The 21,900-nt window shown below is 52.8% G+C and overlaps 1 protein-coding gene across 3 annotated transcripts in view; it reads left to right on the top strand.

The window, feature by feature from the left end:
• Positions 1-18,227, top strand: part of MAMLD1 (mastermind like domain containing 1) — a 107,434-nt gene extending 89,207 nt beyond the window's left edge. For 2 of the 3 annotated variants that reach the window (XM_059384556.1, XM_059384555.1), the window contains 2 exons: positions 15,575-15,659; positions 16,873-18,227. In XM_059384556.1, the coding sequence (XP_059240539.1) occupies positions 15,575-15,659; positions 16,873-17,939 (1,152 nt within the window). In that variant the 3' untranslated portion in view covers positions 17,940-18,227. Of the gene's footprint in view, positions 1-9,465; positions 9,710-15,574; positions 15,660-16,872 lie in introns of all 3 variants that reach the window. The other variant, XM_059384557.1, reaches the window with a different exon arrangement.
• The last annotated feature ends 3,673 nt before the right edge of the window (positions 18,228-21,900 follow it).

The following is a 21,900-nucleotide window of genomic DNA, read 5'->3' as shown; positions in this document are numbered from 1 at the left end:
CATGCTACCCGCCACTCTTCTTTCCTCCTGTCCTAGCACTTAGACCAGGGACAGTGGCTTCCTTTGGATAGCAGGCTTGCAAGGAGGCACCCTGGACTGGGAATCAGTTGTGCCGAGTTCTAGTCTTCTCTGACTTGGGGCCACGTTCTTCACTACCATGAGCCCCAGAGTTTCTACCTACCAAGTAGGGAATTGGTAGCAACCAGTATTTCTCAGAAGGTGGCATTGCCGGATGCCACTCCCAAAGACCGAGTCCCTGCAAATCAGCGGAACTAGGTGCTCTCTGTGTCTCTCAGACTCTCCGACTCTCCATCTTTAGCTTGCTTGACCACCTTCTTTCCTCTGATTTTTTTTTAATTGTGCTCAAATACACATGACATAAAAATGGTAATCTTTTAGTGTACAGCTCAGTGATATTAAGTACCTTCCCTTTGTTGTGCAACCATCTCCACGATCCACATCCAGAACTCTTTTTATTTTGCAAGACTGAAATGCTGTCCCCATTAAACAATAACTGTCTGTGACACACTGCCTGCAGCCCTTGGCAACCACTATATCTACCTGGCAGGAGGGATACCATGATCACCAAGGTGGTTTGTCCAGAACCAGTTTTATCCATTGCTTGTCAGTCTTGAGCAAACCATGGACCTCTCCGTCTACAGAAAATGGTGCCTCGCATTGGTTGACCTCTCATTTCCCTTCAAGTTACAAAAGTTCTAGGGTGAGAGAGCGAGGAGGCAGCCCCAGGGAGACAGAATGGGTCAGAAGGAGACAGAAGATGAGGGTTCCAGTAAAAAGAAAGTAAAGAACGATGTCCCACAGCCATAAAGGTTGGAAAGGAAGGAGACCGGCCAGTCAGTTATGAGAAAGAGGCAGAGTCAGAGAGCATGGGCCCATTTGTAGTTAGAATACATATTTGCACATCCATGTGGACAAAATCTGGGGAATCCTGAGCTCCGGAAGTACTGGCATCCTCACCAGGGGTCAGAGAACCGACACCAGACCAACCATCAATCTCATGAAGAGTGTGCGGTGCTAGGTCCTCCCAACCTTGACCCCACCCTAAACTTGTCGGACTGGGGCATCTCCAGAGAGCTGGGGTTGGCCTTGAAAAAGAAAATAGGGTTGAAATTCCAAAGCGACTTTCTCCTAACCTGTAAACTGATGATTTTTTATGAATTTGAGTTGTTCCTTTGACATAGCACTGTGTTTTCTATTTACATGGTTCCTGTTTTTTTTTTTTCTAATCCTGATTTTCTTGAATCTGTATGTTATGTACAGAAGAGCATATAAGGCATATGATAGTAAGACCAATAGCCATGTACCCACCAACCAGGTTAAGAAATGGAACATTGAAAATATCTTAGTAGCCATCTGTGTATCCATCCCACTCCCCAGAGATAACGACTCTCCTGACTTCAAGAGCCAACTCGAGGAAGGCATCCTAGGCCTCTTGGTGAGCTTCCAGCTCTTCTTAGGTAGATCAGGCAGTCACCAATCTCTTTAGGTAGTTATTGTCTGCATAGATTTCCACAGAGGGCTCCTCCCATCTGTTTTGCATTGATCTTCATTAATTTCAATTTTCGGTGGGGACCTTTTCATTTTCCAGTCTCTTGATTACAAGAGTAATCTTTGGAGTAAACTTAGAAAGTACAGGCAAGTATAGAGAAAACACAAACTCCATGAGGTACTAAAATATATAAATATATGATATATAAATAAGCCAGGAATAAACACTGTTAATATGTTGTGATATAGCATTTCATTACTTTTTCTTTTTTAAAAAGATGTATTTCTTTATTTGAATGACTGAGCACATGAGCAAGGGGCGGGCTGAAGGAGAGGGAGAGGGGGAGGGAGAATCTCAAGCAGGCTTCACAACCAGCACAGAGCCCCAAGTGATCTCAGAACCATGAGATCATGACCTGAGCCAAAATCAAGAATCAGATGCTTAACTGACTAAGGTCTCCAGGTGCCCCTTGTTATGTTTTCTATGCAGAGCTATGTCTTTCACATTATTTCACCAGCTTTGTATATAGCTTTATCTTTTATTGTGAAAGATAGCGTAGACACAGAAAAGTGCACAAGGTCTCTACGTCCAGTTTAAAGAAGTATAAAGTGAAACCCTGTGTCAACACAATTAGGTTGAGAAGTAGAATGTTGCCCTAACCTAACCCTAACCCTCCCCAAGTTGATCCCCTTGTGCCTCTTGTGATCCCAGCCTCTCCACTCTGTAGAGGCAACCACTCTCTTGATTCCGACGTCATCATTCTCTTGCATTTCTAGATAGTTTCATCACTTATGAATGAAATCTTAAACAAGCAGTCATTTCATGTTGAAGAACTGAGCAGTGAGCACAAGCTAATAGTGGTACTCAGGCTCTTTGTTGCTTATGCATTAAGCTTGTGCTGAAGGCTTCCAGAAGGGAAGCTGAGTAGTCTTGGTCACTGTCCGCCCCCAGCTCCCCTTTTAGGGAAGTCGGTGGCCCAAGGCACAATGGACCGGGGCATGTATAGAGCCCACCACCATCGGGATGCCTGGCAGAGTCATGGGCATGGTACTAGACACCCGGAAGAGATATAGATTTCAAGCTTGCCACAGCCTGCCTCCAAGTCCTCCAGCCTCCAGGCATAGGTCAACACAGGACACCTTTTTGGGGCGAAGTGGGTGTCCTCAGCTGATCCAGGGAGCAGGATCTAGAAAGCAGAGCAGGAATTCAGCAGCGACTCCCGGACGAGGAGGGGGGCGGGGATCCAGGCTCTTTCCCTTTGCTTTGGCCCCTCCAACCACTTGGTTTCCCTTCCAGAGACAACCTGGGGCTGAACCCAGTGGAGATTTGGCCATCCCCACCAAGCTGTTTTTCCACCTTCCCCTCTGATGTCTTGTGATTCAGTTTCCTGGGGCTGCATAGTCAGTTAACCTTGTTTCTAGCTATTCTTTAACTTGGGAAACTGTGGTGCGGTTGTCTTCTCTCCTGTTCTCCTTCTCCTTGTGAGATTGTGTCTTTAAAAACAAAACAAAACCCTTACCACATTTTTAGTGGGGCTCTGGGAGGGAGTGAAGTTGGATGCTTGCATTAAATTGGTTGTCTAAATCCGGAAGTCTCCAAAGGAAATCCTGCCGCTCCCTTCCTCGGTTGCCCAAATGTGATGGTTAGTTGGATGGCTCCTTTGGCACCCTGGGGCCTATCAGCAGTGCTCACTGGACCCAGCAGGGAGACCCTGGAGGGGAAAGAATGTGAGGACTCATAAGCATGAGGGTTAGGCTTTGGACATTGCATGGTTAGTGTTTGTAATTAAAAGCCCGGATTTGGGAGTAGGTCAGACCCAGGTTTGGCTTCCAGCTCTGCCCCTTACTTAACTGTGGACTTGGAGCAAGTTACTTCATTTCTGTGAACCTTATTTTCCTCCCTATAAAATAAGGAATAGTAATGGTACCCATCTTTCAGGATTGTCTTGGGAATTCAAGGGGATTACATTTAATTCAGTGCCTGGCACATTGTACATGGTCAGCACACGGTAAGTGTTAACATCACTGTCATCATCCTGAGACCCTAGAAACCTTCCAGAATCTGTCAGAGCAACTTGAGCCACAGGCCTCTCCTGGCTGCTGAAGCTCTGGATTCCAGAAAGCCTTGATGCCCTACCCCTTTACCCAGCCCTTGAAGTTCTCCACAGCAATGCTTGTGACCTCACCATGCTCCTGGGATGTTTTCCAGGGCCCACCTGCCCTGACCAACCCCAGTTTTCCTAGCTAATTACCCAGCAGCTCTGGCCACACTACAAAAGGGCCCCAGATAAAATGGCCAGCCAAAATATCAGCAGTGGACTGCAGACGTGCCCTGCTCCTGGCTCTATGGGAGACCCCGAGGAGCACACCAGTCTCTAGCTTGTGTGGTTCGCAGGCCACCTGCCTCCTCATTGGGATTCATGCTGCATACAATTTTTTCCTTCATTCCTTAACTGATGTATACATTATTGATTTGCCTTTTTGTGCTCTCTCAGCAAAGTAGCAGTTTACCAGTTGAACTTAATCCTGTGATTAAATTCCAAGTCTGAGATCTTGATTTGACCAAGTGAATTAATGGGTTTAACCCATCAATATTAGTCAGCCCCGGATATTTAAACTTTGAAAAATTCAAGTTAAATTCTATACATTTATAAAGGGAAAAAAATCCAAAAAAGCTCAAACTCTTCCAGCTCTTGCATAGGGAATACTCTGCTTCAAGGACACTTGAACAAAATGCAAATTTAAGGGAAAGCTCCACCCAGCGGGTGGGATTGGTGCTACCTTAGAGTTCTTGGCAGAATCTCTTCAGTGAGCCTTAGTTCCCTCTCAGCCCCTGCACCTCGTGGTCTTAACAGAAATACCCCAACTTCGAGTTCTCCTAATTTTAGGATACAGCTGTTGCAAGAAGGACACGTAGGTCACACCGTAGACAACCCAGCAGCCATTCCACAGCTGTAGAACCCTAGCAGCCTTCCAGAATCTTCTCCCTGCAGGTCTGCTTATCATAATGGCAATGGCTTCAGTTGGGAAATTTGATCATGCAAAACTCAGGGCATGGGCTTTGAAGTCAGATAATATCTGGGTTCCAGTCCAGACTCTGGCATTTACTAATGAATGACCTTGGGCAGTTGCTCAATATAAGGCAGAGGCATTATTGGTAATGAAGACTACCAGTAGCTCATCTTCAGAGAGTGCATGTAACAGGCGCTTGTGAATTTGTGTTCACTCAAGTAATCTTCATAGTTGCATAATGTACAACTATAACCTCTCTTTTATAGATGAGGAAGTTGAGGCACAGAGGAGTCAGTAACTTCCTCACAGTGAAATAGCTAAGAAGTGGCAAGTCCGTGATTCCAGCCCAGACCTTCTTTCTCCAAAGCCCCTATGCCAAAGAGCTGTGTTCTCCAGTACTTAGCCAGAAACCCCATGTGGTTATTTAAATCAATTAAAAGTAAATAAAATTAAGAATTCAAGTTCTCAGTTGCCACATGTGGCCAATGGCTATGATGCTGGACCGCCCAGGTATAGAGAGGGAGGATGATTCAACATCATCTCAGAACATTCCGGTAGACGATGCTACTTATAGAGCTTCCGGGATTTTACTCCTTAGAAAATCTGAGACTTGAGCTGTATGGCTTTCTTGTATTATTATTAATAGACACATGGTTGTGATATATTGAAATCCCTTTTGCACTTGGCCCAGTAGGGAAATGCCAAGCAAAAAGCCAAAAAGTCTAACTCACATGACATTTTTCCCGTTTTCCCAATGCATTACTTCAAATTTACCAAATGGTCTCCTGTCATTTCTGTTTGATATGTAGGGACATTCACCAATTTTCCCAAAGAGCCAGCTTCTTCTACAGCTCTGCCTTGACCTCTTTGGGCTCTCTGTATAATATTTAGTACCCGTGTACCTTCATCTCGCCTGTGACTTGAAGGACCGGAGCTGACTTCTGAAGTCGGCAGAGTCCCTGAAGGACTGTGGGCTCTGAGTCTCTGGCATATTTCCCCTCCCCAGTTCCTTCTCTTGGACTTTCTCTGCTCACCTCTGTTACACGGTTAATAAAGGCCAGAGAGAAGAAAGGAAAGAGCTCAAGATTCCTTGCCTGAACTCCTGGATGATTCAGCCTAGAAATCTGCAAACTCCCAGAAGCCGGTGGAATTATAGTAAACACCCCTAACCTTGTGAATACACATTTACCTGCTTCCAAGTCTCCATGGTGGAGAAGACTGGACTGATATCTGATCTAGTCAATAATTTATAGAGTTAGACAGCCATCTACTCCTTGCCAAGCAGCTGGATGTCATGACCTTTGCTTCATGCCCCAGTGTAGAGGAAGGAGGACACCTTGGACTGCTCCTCTTCTGGTGCAGAGAAGGAGCCTCTGGGCTTCCAAACCCAGGAGTTGCTTGGGTCTTAGCCACTCTGTAAATCAGATCCAGGTCTGTACCCCACCTCCTACCTCTGCTTCTTTGTTAGTTGATGTTATTTGTACAGTGTGGATATGATCCCACTCTGTTCTACCGATGGGTTTTATTAATGCAACAGTGTTGAAAGGGATGAGTAGATGTGCTTAAATCAGGGGTGAGGCTCCATTTATCATTAACGTTCAGCTGGGAGAGAGGCCAGCATGGTCTTCACTAGATACCATCTCTCAAGTGCCCAGCGCATCACGCCAAGCTCCTAGAAGAGTGAGGTCAGTTGAATTTTCTGAGTATCTGCTGAGTCCCTTGCCTGTGCCAGGCACTGTCTGGGCGCCAGAGGGATTGAGAGATGATGAATACCCGGCCCAGCACGGATGTTCCGTTGGCCCCAGGTGTTCAGCCATGGGAGCTAGACCAAAGGAGAGGCAGAATTCCCAGGGGAGAGGGGCTGGATCTCAAAGGACATGCAGGAGTTCCAGAGTGAAAGTGGGGAGAAAGGGCGTTCCAGACTGGGCAAATCAAGGGGCACCAGCTCAGAGGGCTGAACACACATGGCAGCCTTTGATGGGCTGATATAGGCATGACTGGAGGGCAGAGTAATGACAGTATGGAACATGAAATTCTGCTCTTAGGGCTGCTGAGAGGACGGGAGGCCAAGCTTATGGACAGCCCAAAGAGCAGAATTTAGCAGGATGTGCTTCTGTCCCTAGACAGCTGCAAGCCACTGGAGGATTTTTCAGGGGGAAGGGACCCAACCTCAGTCCAACAAGCTCTCTGGCAATCATGGAAAGCCCACGATCCAGGGAACTGAGTGGGTGTGAGTTCTTTGAAATTAGGTGCTACGAGTATCACACACTGTCCATCCCATGGTCTACTAATGCGAAATTTAGACTCATGGAGAACCAGCCAGTCTAAGAGCTAGATCATGCCCAACAATAATTATTAATTGACTTGATTTTCTGAGATTTTCAGTGGTTCCAAAGAGATGGATTTACCTTACGTTTGGAAACCTCAAGGAGTTGAAATGTCCCTAGCAGCCTTTGTTTTTGAAAGTTGAGCTTCACATTTATAGGGTGTGTGGTAAGCAGGGCTTTTTCCCCCCAAGTTAAATAAAACAGAGAAGATACATGAGCATCAGTTTTAAAGCGCCTAGTCTAAATTAGAGTCAAGATTGAATCTCATCTATTTTATTTATTTTGCTTTTCAACTGGGGATTGCATTGGTCCACCAAGTGCTGCTCCCATTCTGCTCCCATAAAAGAGTGGGTCCAGGCCCACCCCTAGTCGCTGCCCAGACAGTATCGCCCACAGAGCTGGGGTGTATTCCGCCGCTGATAGCGTCCAAGTGCTGTCCGGAGGTTGTTCTGAGTGCTGAGCTACTGAGGCCCTACAAGCGTATGTTAACGCTGATGGGGGGTCCTGGTTCTTGACCCATCACTCATACCCTCCAAGCCACGTGAAGCTACCAGGGATTCCGGAGCAAAAGCTTAAGGTACTTCAGTTCCTGCCAAATAAGCCCTATTCAACGCTTTGAAGCTGTGGCACCAGAGTGGGCGGGCAACCAGAACTCTAGTAATATTTGCATTTGGAGATTGTAAAAACTCTGATGTGGCTATAAAATTGTGTTTAAAATGATCAAGGAGGGGCGGTCTGGGTGGCTCAGTTGGTTAAGCAACGAACATTGGCTCAGGTCGTGATCCTGCGGTCCTGGGATTAGGTCCCACATCGGGCTCCCTGCTCAGCAGGGAGTTTGCATCTCCCTCTGACCTCTCCCTCTCATCCTCTCTCTCTCATTCTGTCTCTTTCTCAAATAAATAAATAAATAAAATCTTTAAGACAATAAAATGATCAAGGAGTTAGGTATGCAGGCAAAAAGAATGGTCAATTGTGGAAAGTCCTGGATGGCTCTGCACAGTCCATACACACAGTCCGTATACTGCGAGAATGGTGAGGAAGTTTTCTTTCCCAAGTGCGCTGAGTTGACTTGCGAAGAACATTTTGTGTTGTTTTTTGGTTTCGTATCTGTCTGGGGGACTCTCCGAAACTCTCCAGTGGTCAGATTGTCTTCCCAATCCCCTCTTTAAGTATTTATAATTTGTTCTTAAGAATTTGGAACCCCCTCACCACACTTTGCCTGAACTTTTCTAAATGGTGTGTTTTGATAGTTTCTACATTTCAAAACTCATTTTGTAACGTGGTAAGCTAAAGACTGATATCGCACACGTGCACACGCGCGCGCGCGCACACACACACACACACACACACACACACACACGGTAGCTAACTACCTGTGGGGTTGGGAACCAGGCAAACCTGAATTTGCATCCTGCTCTGCTACCAACGAGCTGTGTGACCTTGGGCAACTTAGTTAACCTCTCTGGGCCTCAGTGTCTTCATCTATAAAATACAGACAATAACAGGTCCTGCCTCATAGATGCTTAAAGGACTGAGTGAGACCAAATGTCGAAAGCACTTGGGTCAGTGCCTGGTGCCGAGCAAGTGCTCGATAAATTCAGTGGCAGTGGTTTTTTATTGTTACTTTGAATGGGACATCCATTGCAAGGATGTTCATCCATTGATGTGTTCATCCATTGCAAGGACTTGTGCGCAGGAAGTGCTTAGTAAGTGTTTATTACAATGAATTGAATTGCTTCCAACCGTTTAACTTGGTTTGGGGGATAAAGATTTCCCTTTCTCCTGTGATGCTTGCAGCCCCGGTGGTCCAGCATGAGAGGAAGGAGGCAGTATCTTGTAGAAGGGAGAGCCCATGGAGTCAGGCCTCCCTCTGGTCCTTGAAATTTTCTCTGACACAGTTATCAAGTGCAAGGTTTTTAAATTGCCTTTGGCTGAAAGAATTGGGTCATGGGTTCCATTCTGGCAAAATCTCTGTCATCTAGAACACGATGGCAAGGAAAGGTCCCCCACACACCCAATCCCAAAGCCTTGGGGCCCTGGTAAGTTGAAGTGCAGGGAGGGCTACAAGTTCAGGACTCGGCTGTGGTGGGATTCACACTTGACTGTTTGGTTTTGCACTCACCATTTGGTTTTGCAGATTCCCCAGCATTTCTACACACACAAACCTGCAAACCGGCTTAGAACTGTGTGCTCTGGGGGGGGGGGGGGGCGGGTAGGGGGGGGGGAGGGACCGGGGTTGGTTGAGGTCATTGCCGATGAACCAGCTATCTTTCCAACAAAACAATGACTGATCAAGGCAAAGGATCCCTAACTGAGATCCATGGATGGGCAGGAAGTGTCCAGAAAACCCCTGAAATTATCCGTAAAATGTCTGTGGGCCGGGAGTGGGGAAACACCACTGGGAGTGCTTTTTCTGTGGAGAGAGACCGTAGCCTTTAAGGGATTCTCAAAGGAGTTTGTGACCCAAGGCAATTAAGACCGCAAAGCTGTTTGGTTTTGTTGCCGCAGACCAGTGGGTGTGTGTAAGCACAGCCCCCCAGAAACGCCCCGGCTAGGCAGGCAGTCAGAAGCATTTTGTGGCCAAGCAGCTGATGGACTGTTCAATCGGTTGTTGTAGACTCATGTAGACAAAGCCTGCAAGCTTGGGGAAGCCAGGCACCCCCAGGTCAGCCTCGGGCGACAGCCCCCATCCTGCCAGGCCCTGGGGAGTGAGTCCTTCCTGCCCAGCAGCTCCTTTGCTCATGAGCTGGCCCGAGTCACCTCCTCGTACAGCACCTCAGAGGCAGCGCCCTGGGGCGGCTGGGATCCGAAGGCCTGGAGGCAGGTGCCTGCTCCACTACTGCCTAGCTGCGACGCTGTAGGTAAGTCACTTCCCCTGAGCCTCGCTTTCTCATCTGTCAACCGGGGCGCCGTCCCCTGCTCAGCCTGCCGCCTGCCTCACAGTGTTGTTGGGGGAACAGAGGAGGTGACAGCCCGTAAAGCTCTATACCCCTAGGAGGGATCTGTAGTGCTTTCTCTACTGTGCCCCAGCCAGTCTTTGGCAAAGAGACCACCCAAGTGGTCTCCAGGCCCCTGAGCCTCAGCTGCAGGGAAATGAGTGGGGGTCGCCCCGGGTGCAATTGCCCCTCCCTGCAGTAAGCCTTCCAGCACCCTGGCTCGTTCCCTGCCTGTCTGTCCCTGCGGCCAGACTGTGAGCCCGAAGGGGGACAGGGGCTGGGCTCCTGGAGGTCCCCCACCCACCCGGTGCCTGCCTGCTCTGTGCCCAGTGGGTGTTCGGGGCCTGTCTCTCCCGCCAGCTCCACTGTGGACTCTGCACCCCCAAGGTGTTCCCTGACCCCACCCAAGACTCGTGTGCCCTAGAAGTGGGAAGCCGGACCACCCTACTAGAGGACTGGCAGCTGGAGGAGAGCAGGCAGCAGGAAGCCAGGCCGAGCCTGTCCACGAAGGCTGTGAATTTGGATCAGCCCCTGGAGTCTAGAAGGAACGGCTTGACTTGCCTTGAAGAGTCACATTAGTGGTCACGGGGGCGAGATGGGGGACGCCAGCCAGAGTGGGCCTTGGCAGAGAGTATCCCGTGAACTATGGCGTAAAATATCAGTGTGCCCAGGCCGCCTGCCGTGTCTGCAGAAAAAAGCTGGAGGCATGAGCATTTGCTAAGTGACAGTGATCAGAAGATGCTCATCAGGCTGAAACGGCCTCCAGGCTTCTGGCCTTTAATGGCAATCCTGCTCGGGTACGTATGGCCTTGTTCTCCTTGGGCCCTTATAAGTCACAGAGCACCTCAGCTGTTCGAGGTCCGGTTGGACCCGGGGAAATCACGGCTCAAAGTCCAGCCCCAAACTGCCCAGGAATCAGAATCAGCAAACCTGCTTTTCCCTGCCTTTCCCTCTCCTCACGAGTCCAGCGTCATGCACCATCATGGATGGGGATCCCAGCTAGCTTGCCTCAAATTCCTAGTCATTCCCCTGCCTTATTGTGTCTCTTGCCAAGGCTCCGCCTTCGGCCCAGCACCGGAGGAGGGCCAGGCAGATGCTTGGCCAGCCAGGTTTTCCTCAGAAGCTTTGGAAGCTGGGTGCTCCTCGGGGGCTTCAAGGGATGGGGTGTCTTTGCCAGCTCAGCCCGGGACTCAGGAAGGCCAGGCTCAGTGTGAGACGGAGGACACAGGCCCCACAGGGGAAGAAGAAAGGCAAGCGGCAAAGACATTTGTTTCCTCTGCCCTGGGATCATTCCCAGCATTTAGACCAAGCCCTTCCGGGACCAGGCAGCCCCAATCCGCCCGAGACAGGGAAGGAATCAGAATAGAGGTCACGCAGTTGGAAATCAAGCAGAAAGAAACTGGAGAGTAAAACAGCTGACCTACAGCTCTCTGCTCTTTGCTGCTGATGGCATTGACTTTGTGAAGCCCCTAGAGACAGCCTCACACTGGTCCAGACCCAAGGGCAGCGGCCTCTGCATGGGGGAGGCTCCAGGGCCCCTATGCCAGGATCCTGGAGGGGCCCAGAGGGACCCCTGCAGAACACACTCAGGGTTTCGGCCATGCCCATGCGCTACCGATCCCTTCACTCTATCATTGGTTTCTTTAGAAAATGTGTCACCATCTGCAGGGATCTTCTTCGATTAAGTTACTTGTATCTTATCAGCTTCCCCCTCCATTAAAAGCTCCAGAAGAATGAGAAGCCCAGCGCTATCCCACAAGAGATGTGTGTCCACTGATTGACAGAGGGACTTCTGGCCACTAAGTAAACCCCATCTTCCCATCTGCTGTGGGACCACCTCCAGAGCCACTGAGGCCTGCATCTCGCTGGGGGCAATCTGAGCCCAGAAGGACAGTGAGCAGAGGCAAAGCAAGAGGGCCAGATCTTGGCCTCAGCTGTCAACAGAAAGAAGTGGCTTGATGGCACACTCTTCAGTCCCATCATTCTGGAGAAAGTCATGGGCATTGAGAGTTAGGAGGGCCCCGGAAACAAGGAACCTGAGCAGTCATTCACTGTAGGAAACCCCTATGGCTTCCCAAGGACACTTGGCGGAGGACACGGGGCTCCCAATGGAAGTGTCTGCATTCCCTGCACCCACGGGCTGCCGGGGAGCCAGGGCCCATGGGTCTCAGGTGTCCCCATCCTTCTGGGTGTGAGAGCCCCAAGAATTCCGATACTGACTTCATGCTCTCCAAGGAGAATGCTGTCTTCCCTACCATTTCAAAGGATAAGTCAGAAAGGTGGGTGATTTGTCTCCAAACCAGGCTTCCAGAAACTACAAAAGAAGGTGCTTTTCCTAGTGGAGTAATCCATGAATCAACACACAGAGGAGAGCTTTGAACTTGAACTTTGAACCTTTGAACCTTTGAACTTGAAGGTAGCTGAGTGCCTTCTGCTGTGTGGCAGGCTGGCTCCTGTGGGGGCTCTCAGGGGCCAGGTGTGCTCGGAAAGGAGGCCCAGTTACCTAAAGGTAGAAAAAGATCCCCCCTCCTCCTCCCCTCCCTTCCACTCTCCTTCCTCAAGGTGCTGTACATCCCCTGTCAGCCCCCGGGAGCTACTCCTCGGGAATCCCCTTCTGAGTCAGAATGCTCTCCTGGAGGTCGGGGGTAAAACTTCCGTCTGAATCTGGTCCACATCCAGGAACCCCTCGCAGGCTCCTGTGAGTGAGTGCTGCTGGCCGTCTGTCCTTCTGCCTCTCCCCCACCTCCTCCGCCTGATTAGGTGCTGGGCTTACAGGAGACATTCACCTGCGGCCGCTTCCGGCCGGACCTGCTCGTGGGGGCCGCTGTGTGAGGCTCAGCTGAGTCGGGCAGTTGAGGGGTTCAGGTCAGCCTTCTGCCTCTCTCTCTCTCCGGCCTAGCACGCACAGATGAGGCACTTGCCTTTCCGTGAGCCCCCAGAGTTGGGTGAGGGCTCTGCAGCTTCCTGGGCATCAGCATGAAGCTTCTAGAAAGGCGGCCACAGATCTTCCAGGGTGGCCGTCCTGCCTGAGACCTCTCTGTGAACGTGGCACCTCAGCCAAGTAGGACTGGGAGGACGGGTGACAGAAGAAAACTGGGGCCCTAGTTCTCTGGGAGACTTCCGGACGGCCCCAGGCCAGCGCCCCCAGGCTCACACAGCACTCACCGGACCCTGCTCATTGGTGTCACCCGGCACAACAGCACCGAGCGCTGTGACAACTGTCGCCCTAGAAGAAGGAGTCTTTTGATGATCTGCTCCATCACCAGGCTTAGGAAAAGCACAGGTTGCCTGAGCCATCCTTCCCAAGCGTTGGTCACTAAGCAGCAACTTTCAGCCATCACTTCCTCCCGGTCACTGAAAACATTTGTCATTTCCTGTTTTCTCCATTTCCCAGCGATTCTAATTGTCAGTGTCAAAAGGCAACAACTGTTTTCTCGGGGCTTATCTTTGGAGCACATTGATTCAGAACAAAGGATGGGGGCCTCCGTCTGCCAAACAAAGGAAGCAGCCTCCTGGGGAGGCCTCCTCTGCCAGGGCCAACAGGACCAGGCCCAGAGCGGCGGGGCTGCGGGGCCTCCGGACGCCCAGCCTAGCGAAGAGACTCCTGCTTGATGGTGGCGTCCCAGCGTCCCGGGATGCCGGAGGCCCCGCCCCGTAGGCCAGGTGTCAACGTGCTGTTTAAACCTGGGAGTTTTCGTAGCCATCCCGCTGACCAGAGCCCCCCTTAAACTCGGGAACGTCCGGATCCCGTGCTTCCCTGGATGAACACTGGACTTTCATCTAGCCAACACCACCCAGTCCCTCCACCCTTGACCCCTGCCCCAGCCCAGCCTTCTCTTTTATTTCCTGTGCCCTTGGAGTGTCTTTCCTCTGCTTTTTCCTTGGCTGTGCTCGGTAGCCTCTACCTGTCCCCCCTCCTCCCCCGACCCCCACTCTTATACAACTGCGTTGTTTGAGGAAACTGATGGGGCAGGCGGTGCAGACGGATTTAGGGTTGATGTTGACGCAGCCAGCCACAGGAGCAGGTCTCCAGAAGCAGCTGGTCCCCACAAGCAGTGGGCTGAAGAGGCCAGAGAGGCCGGAGCGCTGGGTCTTCATATAGGAGGCATTGCCCTTCCTAGATGTGTCACTTTGGGCTGTCATTTAAATTCTCAGGGCCTCACATGTCTCATCAGTAAGCTGGGGCTGTGGATCTTCTGCCCAGATCTCTGAAGGCTGGCATAGGGCCCAGGGGAGAAGCGGAAGGGCAAGGGCCGCCCCCAGAGGGGCAGGCAGAGCCGAGCTTCCATGCCCCACTTCCTGCCTTGGGCCGTCATGTGATGCCCGCGCTCCTCGGTGGCCAGGTCCCTACCCAGAGTGACATAGCAGGGCCGACCTCAAGGAGGACGTGAAAGAACGAGTGCAGGCGGCTCAGCACAGTGAGCACGTGTGGGCTGGCCCCGGGCTCCCCCCCATCCGGGCTCCAGCAGGAAGAGCGCAGTTCCAGGGGCCGCCCGAGGCGTGGCCCCAGTGGAGGGGAGCAAGGGCCCAGACAGGAAGCAGGCTAAGGAAGGGACAGTGAGATGGCTTCTGTTGTTGTCTGCCTGTCCAGTGAGGGCAGAAAAGCAGGGCCTGCCAGGCAGCCTGTGTTCTAGGTCAAGTCCTCTGGCATCTGGGGGTAGGGGTGGGGTGCAGCTCCACAAGTGGACTAAGGTGGGAGAGGCTCCTTCCTGACCCAGCTGCCTTGGTTGTCAGCACCCTATCAAGCAGGCTTCCTGAGAAGGGGAGAGAGATGGCAGTGAGTGAGCACTGCACTGGGAGTCAGACCTGGGTCCCATTCGCAACCTGACACCGAAGGGCTGAGGGTCTCAGGACAAGCCGCTCTGCGGGGGCCCTTGTCTGTTTCTCCGCTGGCTACATCCTTGAGCCACTCCCAGACCCAGTGCTGGGGCTGCAGCCCTGAAGCTTGGCTCCTTCCCCGGCCCACCAGCTGCCCCTGCGATGGAGACAGGAAGCTTGTCCCCGTTGCGCATGCTCCAGCCAGGCAGGAGAATGAAGGGAAGCTGGCAGTGAGTGGCGACGCTGGGTGGCAGACAATGCATTTATCTGACCATGTGATCATCCTGCCGTTCATGCCAGCACCGCCCAGAACGAGCCTGGGCCCTGTCCCCGTGACAGCCTGGCAGAGGCTGGGTACCCACATAGCCATAGCCCAGCGTCAGCTCTGCCCCATCCACAGCATCCCTGGTTTGCTCTGCCATTCATGGTCCTCACAGTTCCGGGCCCGAGCCCTACCCCATCACTAGTGTCCTCGCAGTACAGCCGGTCCATCTGGGTCTCCCTGAGACTGGCATACCCAGACTCTTGTCCGCACTGTAGACATGGTCTGGCCAAGGCAGAGGAGTGCAGGACTGTCACCTCCCTCCTTCTACATACTCTGCTTCTATTAATGCAGCCTAATGTTACATTTGCTCTTTTGGTGACCACATCTCACTGCTGACCCATCCTGAGCAGAAGGACATCCAAAATGCCTGAACCTTTTCTCTGTGTGCTCTTGCTGTTAAGCTCTGTGTTTCCTGCCCCATCCTATGCTGTCGCAGTTGATTTCTTAACCCAGGTGCAGAATCCTACTTTTGTTTATACCTGTGGAATTTTGCTCGGGAGGGCGGGGCATGCATGCAAGTGTGTGTTGATGTGTTCACTCATGCTTTCTGCTACACCAAAGCCAAGTCCTGGGCCCCCACACAGCAATCCCAAGGCCAATTTTCTTGGTAGACACTATCTAACACGTCTTTCTCATCTTCTGTTTAGCAAGAGAAGCAGAGATCAGGTCTTACGGCAATGACCCCTGAACAGCGGAGTGCATATATTGCCCAACAAATGAGTCAATTTCAAGGTAAGCAGTTAAGGTCATTGTTCCCAAAGGGCAGGCCTGGGAGTGTGTGTGGAGGGGGTACGGGGTGGTGAGAATTCACTCCAGTATAAGCAGTCACTGTCAGTGTTTCTGAAAGTTCTGAGGGAGAGAAGGGAGGTCTGCAGCTTAGTTCAACACAGGACGGGTTCAATCCCACATTGAAAGCTTCAGGAGGATCTCAACTGAAAGCCAGGTTTTAATGACTCTAATATCAGTGCTTAGTTCAAGAGATTAATTAGACTGAATCAGGCCCTTTAAAGCAGTTATTCTCAAAAGGAGAAAGGCACACCTTCAGCTTTCTGATCCTGTCCCCCCACACCAACAGCCGCTGCTGGAGTGACCTCCCATTCTAAATATTCCTGAGCCATCTCTGAGGTGTGGGAAGCGGAGCCGGGGCTGGGGATGCTCTTCCTCAAAGTGCCTGTGGCAGGGTCTGCCAGAGCCTTCACGGATAGCAGGGGTCCCCACCCTCTACCATGGCCACTACAAATGTGATCCACATTTATGGGCCGGGGATACAGAGATTAACAAAAGATGTCGGGCGTGGTCCCCACTTCGTGGAACTTCCAGACTAGCTGGGGACATGTGTGTTAAACAATCCCTATGAGCCAGTGGAGTGACCTTGGTCCAGGACAAGAGGACTCTAACCTGGGGCGAAGGATGACTGCTTGCCCTCTGGCAGGTGGTGGACATTTTCATTTTAGCCCAGTGCCACCTGCGTTCTCCTGCAAGAAGCCCTATTCCTTGGGGCCTGATGCCAGCTGAATGTCCCAGCTGCCCAGGCTGGAGCGACATGTCAGGCATGCTTCAGCAGCAGTCACAAGACAGACAAGTTCCAGGAAGGCCAGTGACAAGGGGTGGATATCTGTCAAGGCGTGCCTGGTGCCACACCTATGTACAGAGTGCTGAACATATACGCAAACCCAGACCCTGGCCTTGTGAAGCTTATAATCTACCTGAAAAAGTAGACCCTATAAGCTGGCATTTTCATACGATGTGATCATCCCTTGGTGCATGTATTCGGGGTAGCTGGGAGCGCAGACCGGGGATTCGGGGAGGGCTTCACAGAAGAACCGCATTCGGCTGAGGGTAGAGGAAAAAGGGGAGTTGAGAGGAGTTGGGGAGCCAAGGGTGGAAGGTGTAGCCCAGGTCGTGGATGACTATGGCACTGACCCCCACTTCTCTCTTTCGGTAGCCGTCCAAGAACAAGTCACCTCCAAGTGTAGCCAGACCAAGGCAAGATCCCCATCTAGTCAGTCCGTGATGCCACCCAGAGCGGGGCTCCTTCAGAACAATCCGAATCCAGCAATGATCCCACCCACCAGGCACCAGAGCCGCAAGGGCATGGACATGGCTTTGCCGACTCCGACTCCGGGCAATCAACAAGGAATTTTCAACCCTAACCCTCCATTTCCCATACCCTCACACTTGGGCCAGAACCCCCCAGGCAGTGCCCGTCTGCAGATTGCCAAGGCCTTCCCCTCAGAAGCGCCCCTGCCTATATTCTGTCCCAGATCCCTGGGCAGCCAGCTTCCAAGTCCCCACCAGCTCAGACAACCCTGTGTGCCAAGAAATCCTACAGTGTTGAAAGAAGCCACGTGGGTGGCAGTGGCAGCAGCTGGGACCACAGCGGTCTCCAGGGAGCCCCCCCTTAGCCACACAGACCTTAGCATCCGGCCGCACTTGGAGAGCAACTCGATCTTCACCAGGGCGCCCACCAGAGCTCCGGTGGGATCCCCGACATTTCCATCACAGCAAGCAGTTGTGCCACCCAGTCAAGTGGCCCCAGGAGGCAGGCCTGGCCAGAAGGTGAGCTTCGGCCTTCTGGGCAACCAGAGTCTCAGGCAGAGCCCAGTGCAGGGTCCCGTGCTAGTGTCCAGTGCCACCAAGTCCCTCCAGCAGGGCATGGCTGGCTTTGGTCCGGTGAGTCCCATAGAGGGCATCGAGCCGCCAAGCTATGTGGCTGCTGCCATCGCCACCAGCCAGTCCCTGGGTCCATTCAGCAGAATGGGCTTCCCCCCTGAGCTGCCACCTTACGACTTTCTGCCCCCGCCCCAGCCCCAGCTCAACGGTGTGCTCTCAGCCCCTGACTGCAGTGAGGTGGATTTCGTTGACGCTCTCCTGAAAGGCCCCAGAGGGAGCCCGGAGGAGGGCTGGGTGTGCAACCTGAGGCTCATCGATGACGTTTTGGAAGAGCGCGCTGCCGCTGCCACTGCCGCTGCCGCCACTGCTGCTGTCCCCCAGAGCGCAGGGGGGCTTTAAGTGCTCATAGAAACACCCACACCCACACCTCTTTAGGCAATGACATGCAATGCCATAGCAAATTCACCACCTGCCCCCCAGCCACGCAGTTGCTTCCTCCCTACGATGTGAGTGGCACCCGCCTCTGCTCATCCCTCTCTCTACCTGTGACAAAGCGGAAAGCTGGTGATTTTTCAAGCTACCTGTACATATTTGAAAATTTTGTAAATGGTTTTCCTAAACGTTAATGACAGAAGTATTTATACTTCATTTTGTGACTTTGTAAATAAAGCGACGGCTTTTGTTTCAGTAGAGTTGTGTTTATTATGCATTGTTTGTGTTTATTACACACTGTTGCAAATACGCAGGCTGTGTACGGAGCTCCAGCGCTCCCTTGTGAAGCCCCAGTGAAGCTTCCCTTAGAAGCCACGGGGTTGAGTCGCTTATGGTTTTGATGCAATGAGATATGTGGATGTGACCAAGAGGCATTGTACAAACTGACAAAGGCCGAATAGAAACCCCCTGGCCATTTATGGCCGAATAGAACCCCCTTGGCCATTTATTGCAATTTTCAGTAAAAATGCTATCGTCTTGTGTGATTCTTAAAATCTATTGCAAACCTGTTAGTGTCCGCCTGGAGCGCATATTACAGGTGGCCCGCAGGGGAAATTTTCCAGGAGGCTTGGAGTTCTTCGGATTTGGGAGGGGTGTAGAGAGGGCCTGTGAGCTGAACACAGGCCATGCGGTCCATGCTGAGCATCCAGGGTGTCCTCCCTCTATCATTCAGAGAAACCCCCAGGCTCCCACTTCCCCAGTGGCACCTTGCAGGGCGGAGGTGAGATGTTCCTGGTTTAAAGCCTTTCAGTGTTTGTTTTCATGTAAGGTCTGTGGTTGGGGGTGGGGTGGGGGGGGGAGTCTGTAAACATTAATAGTTGACTTGGGGTTTGTCTTTGATGGTTTTTATCTGCAATTATCGTCATGTATATTTAAGTGTCTGTTATAGAAAACCCACACCCACTGTCCTGTAAACTTTTCCTCAGTGCCCAGACTTGTGTAATCACGTTTTAATTGCCACCTCCTCTTTCGCCTCTACATTTGAAATCTGGCATCTGTTTCCAGCCAGTGCGTTTTTTCTTTGTACTGTAATAAACAGCCAGGAGAAAAGTGCCTCTATGTTTTCATTGTTCAAGGGATCATCCGACGTCCCTGTGTCCGCTAAGCCTACTGGTGTCTTTGGTCCTTTCCTCTCGAGAGGCTACTCGGTGCCTTGTGCAGCGGGAAGATGCCACAGCGAGGGCTGATGGGTAAGAAGTTTGTGAAGCCCCTCATTTTTTGTTTTTTGGGGTTTTTTCTTTTTGTTTATTTCTTTGTTTTTTTACCCCAAGGTCTTCATTTTACAGGGAAGGAAACAGAGGCCACTGAAGTAGCTGCGCCGGCGGCAGGGGGCGGGGGTGACTTGCACCGCCAATCCAGACTCTCTGCCCCAGCCCGCGTCCTCTTTCCACTGAGGGGGTGACAGACCCAATTAAAGATCCGTATTCTTCCCATGCAAGGGACACCCAAATAGGGCACGGGGCGGGGGGCGCGCTGAGACAGGAGGCACGTCCGCTGCGCAGTAGAGGGAAGTCATGCCTCTTCGCAAGGCCGGGGAGGCTGCGACTTGCCGCGCCCCCTCCACCTCCTCTCCCAAAGCCTGGGCTAAACCCAATCCAGTGCCCGCTGAGTGCGGAGCCGGAGGAGCTCCGGGGGCGGGGGCTCCAGGGCCGCAGAGCTCCTCTTCAGGTTCCCTGACCGCAGTGGAAGGGAGTTACCGCGGCACTTCGCCCGCCCCCCGTCCCGCCCCCCGTCCCGCCCCGCCCCTTCCCAAACCCCGCCCCCTGGAGTCGCTGCACCGCCCCTTCACTCCCCACCTGCTGCCCCCGCTCGCCCGGCCCCCTACGGTCCCCTCCGCTCTTCTCCCAGCAGACCTTTGCAGCAGGCGGGCTGGCTGTCGGTTGTTTCCGATTTAAACTGCACGAAATCCACAGGGACTTCCGTGACTCCACACTCGGGCCACCCCCTCACTGCGACAAAGTGGCTTCCACAGAGCTTAATACGGATTTCGCTTATGGTAGGGTCTCATTCAGAGGGGGACCCTAATAGGATGGCAGAGACCCCTGCCTCTCCCATGAAAGCGCACGTCCCCCCACCCCCCCGAAGGCAGCAGGGAAGCTACTTGGGAAGCCCCTCCCTGCCGTGTTCTGGAAGAGCAGAGCGGATTGCTGGTTGGCATCGTTTGTAGTGCAAACCCAATACATCACATGTATCCCCCAACTGCCTGGGAGAACTGATACCCTCATCGTGGATGTACAAAGTGTTCCACCACAATGGCACACTATGGGGGCTGAGGGACGCATGGACGTGGAGGCATCCTGTCCTGTCCAATGGAGCCTAAAATGCTCCAGGACGATGCCTTCACCCACCATTCTCAATGGCTGAGACTAAGAGCAAGATGGACAGCCTTCCGGCCAGCGGGGTGGAGGACACCTGCGTTCCCCAAAAGCCCCGCCCCTGGCCTCCTGCTCCATACAGGCCCCTCCAGCTTGCAGAACATTCTTCCCAGGTCTGGATAACCGATGTGTCCTACAGGTGTTCCTGAGCTATGGGCCTCACCCGCTGTCACAGTCTTTGCACCCACTCCCCCAGGCGCCCACAGGCAGCACCTCCCCAGGAGCCTTCCTTGCTGGGGCTCCCAGTGCTATCTCAAGTTCCCCAGGGTGCCAGGCTCCAGGTCAGCCCCAGCTCCAGGCAAGCCCCAGCTTCACCTCAGAGTCATGCCAGGGCACTCAGGTCCAGCTCTCCTGTCTCCTGTCTCTGACGGGCCCAGGGGCATCAGGGGTGGGGCCAGGGGCCCTTCCTGATTCTGTGTAGGACCCACCTGCCCAGTGACTGTTGCTCCCAGCCAGCCAGTGAGGGGCCAAATCCCTGTAGACACCCCAACCCAGCCCTCCCAGTCAGGCCTCCTCAGCCTTCCAGAGGGCTCTGGGAGCCATAGCTGTCTCCACTCTGCTGACTGTCCGAGCCCCCAAAGCAAAGCTGAGCTCAGCCCACTGGACCAGTGCCAGCCAGCCATGGCCTTGAGGCTGAGCCAGTGTGGACAGCAGTGTTGACGGCTCCCTGAGCAATTCCCACCACCCGACCCGCGCTGGCCTCACTGCCCCGCCCACCATGCCACCCCCCCACCCCCCCCCACCCCCGCCGCCCCCCCCCTCACTCCCCCCCCCCCCCCCAAAAAAAAAAAAAAAAGCCGCTCTCCCTGCCCCGCCCACCCTGCCACCACCCCCCCTCTGCCGGTCTCACTGCCCTCCCCCACCCCTGCCATCCTTTCCCTCTGACCTCGGGCCCTTTCCTACTCCCCCAGCATGGTTGTCCCAGGTTTCTCTTTGCAAGCGACAGCTCCCACCGTTCTGCTGCCACTTAGCTCCCCTCTCTTTTGTACCTTCAGCCTCTCCTCTGCTGGATTCCACCCAGGGGCTCCCAACCCAGCCATGTTCAACAAGCCCTAAATATCACAGCCCACCCAGCCACAGCTGTAGCTCCCTACCACCCTCCCACTCACTCCTCAACCAGAGTGCCCCGGCTCCAGTCCCCGCTCCTTCCCCTAAGCACACTGCTCAGCGTACAGCTTCCGCCTGGCCCAAGTCCAATGTAAGCTTCTCAGTCCTCCGTGGATTTGCCCCTTCAGCAGCACTGGACTCTACCTCCTTCCAGAAAAGCACTGGCCCTGAGCTCCTGGAAGCCTCTGGCCTGCAGCCTAGCCCTCTCCTGCTCTGCGATCTGTTCTGCCCTGCGTCGTCGCTGTGAGAAGACACTGCTCTCCCAGGGCTTCCTCTCACTCACATAGGACTTCCTCCCCCTACCCCGCCCTTCTCCTGGGCACATAAAAGGGTTTAGAGCCTGTGTTCCAGCATTCCGGCATCTCAGCATCTTGATGGCCCGGTGA

Source organism: Mustela nigripes, chromosome X (assembly GCF_022355385.1).
Source record: "Mustela nigripes isolate SB6536 chromosome X, MUSNIG.SB6536, whole genome shotgun sequence".
NCBI classification, from domain to species: Eukaryota; Metazoa; Chordata; class Mammalia; order Carnivora; family Mustelidae; genus Mustela; species Mustela nigripes.
The sequence above is the reverse complement of the archived record's forward strand: the minus strand, read 5'-3'. Positions and strand labels throughout refer to the sequence as shown.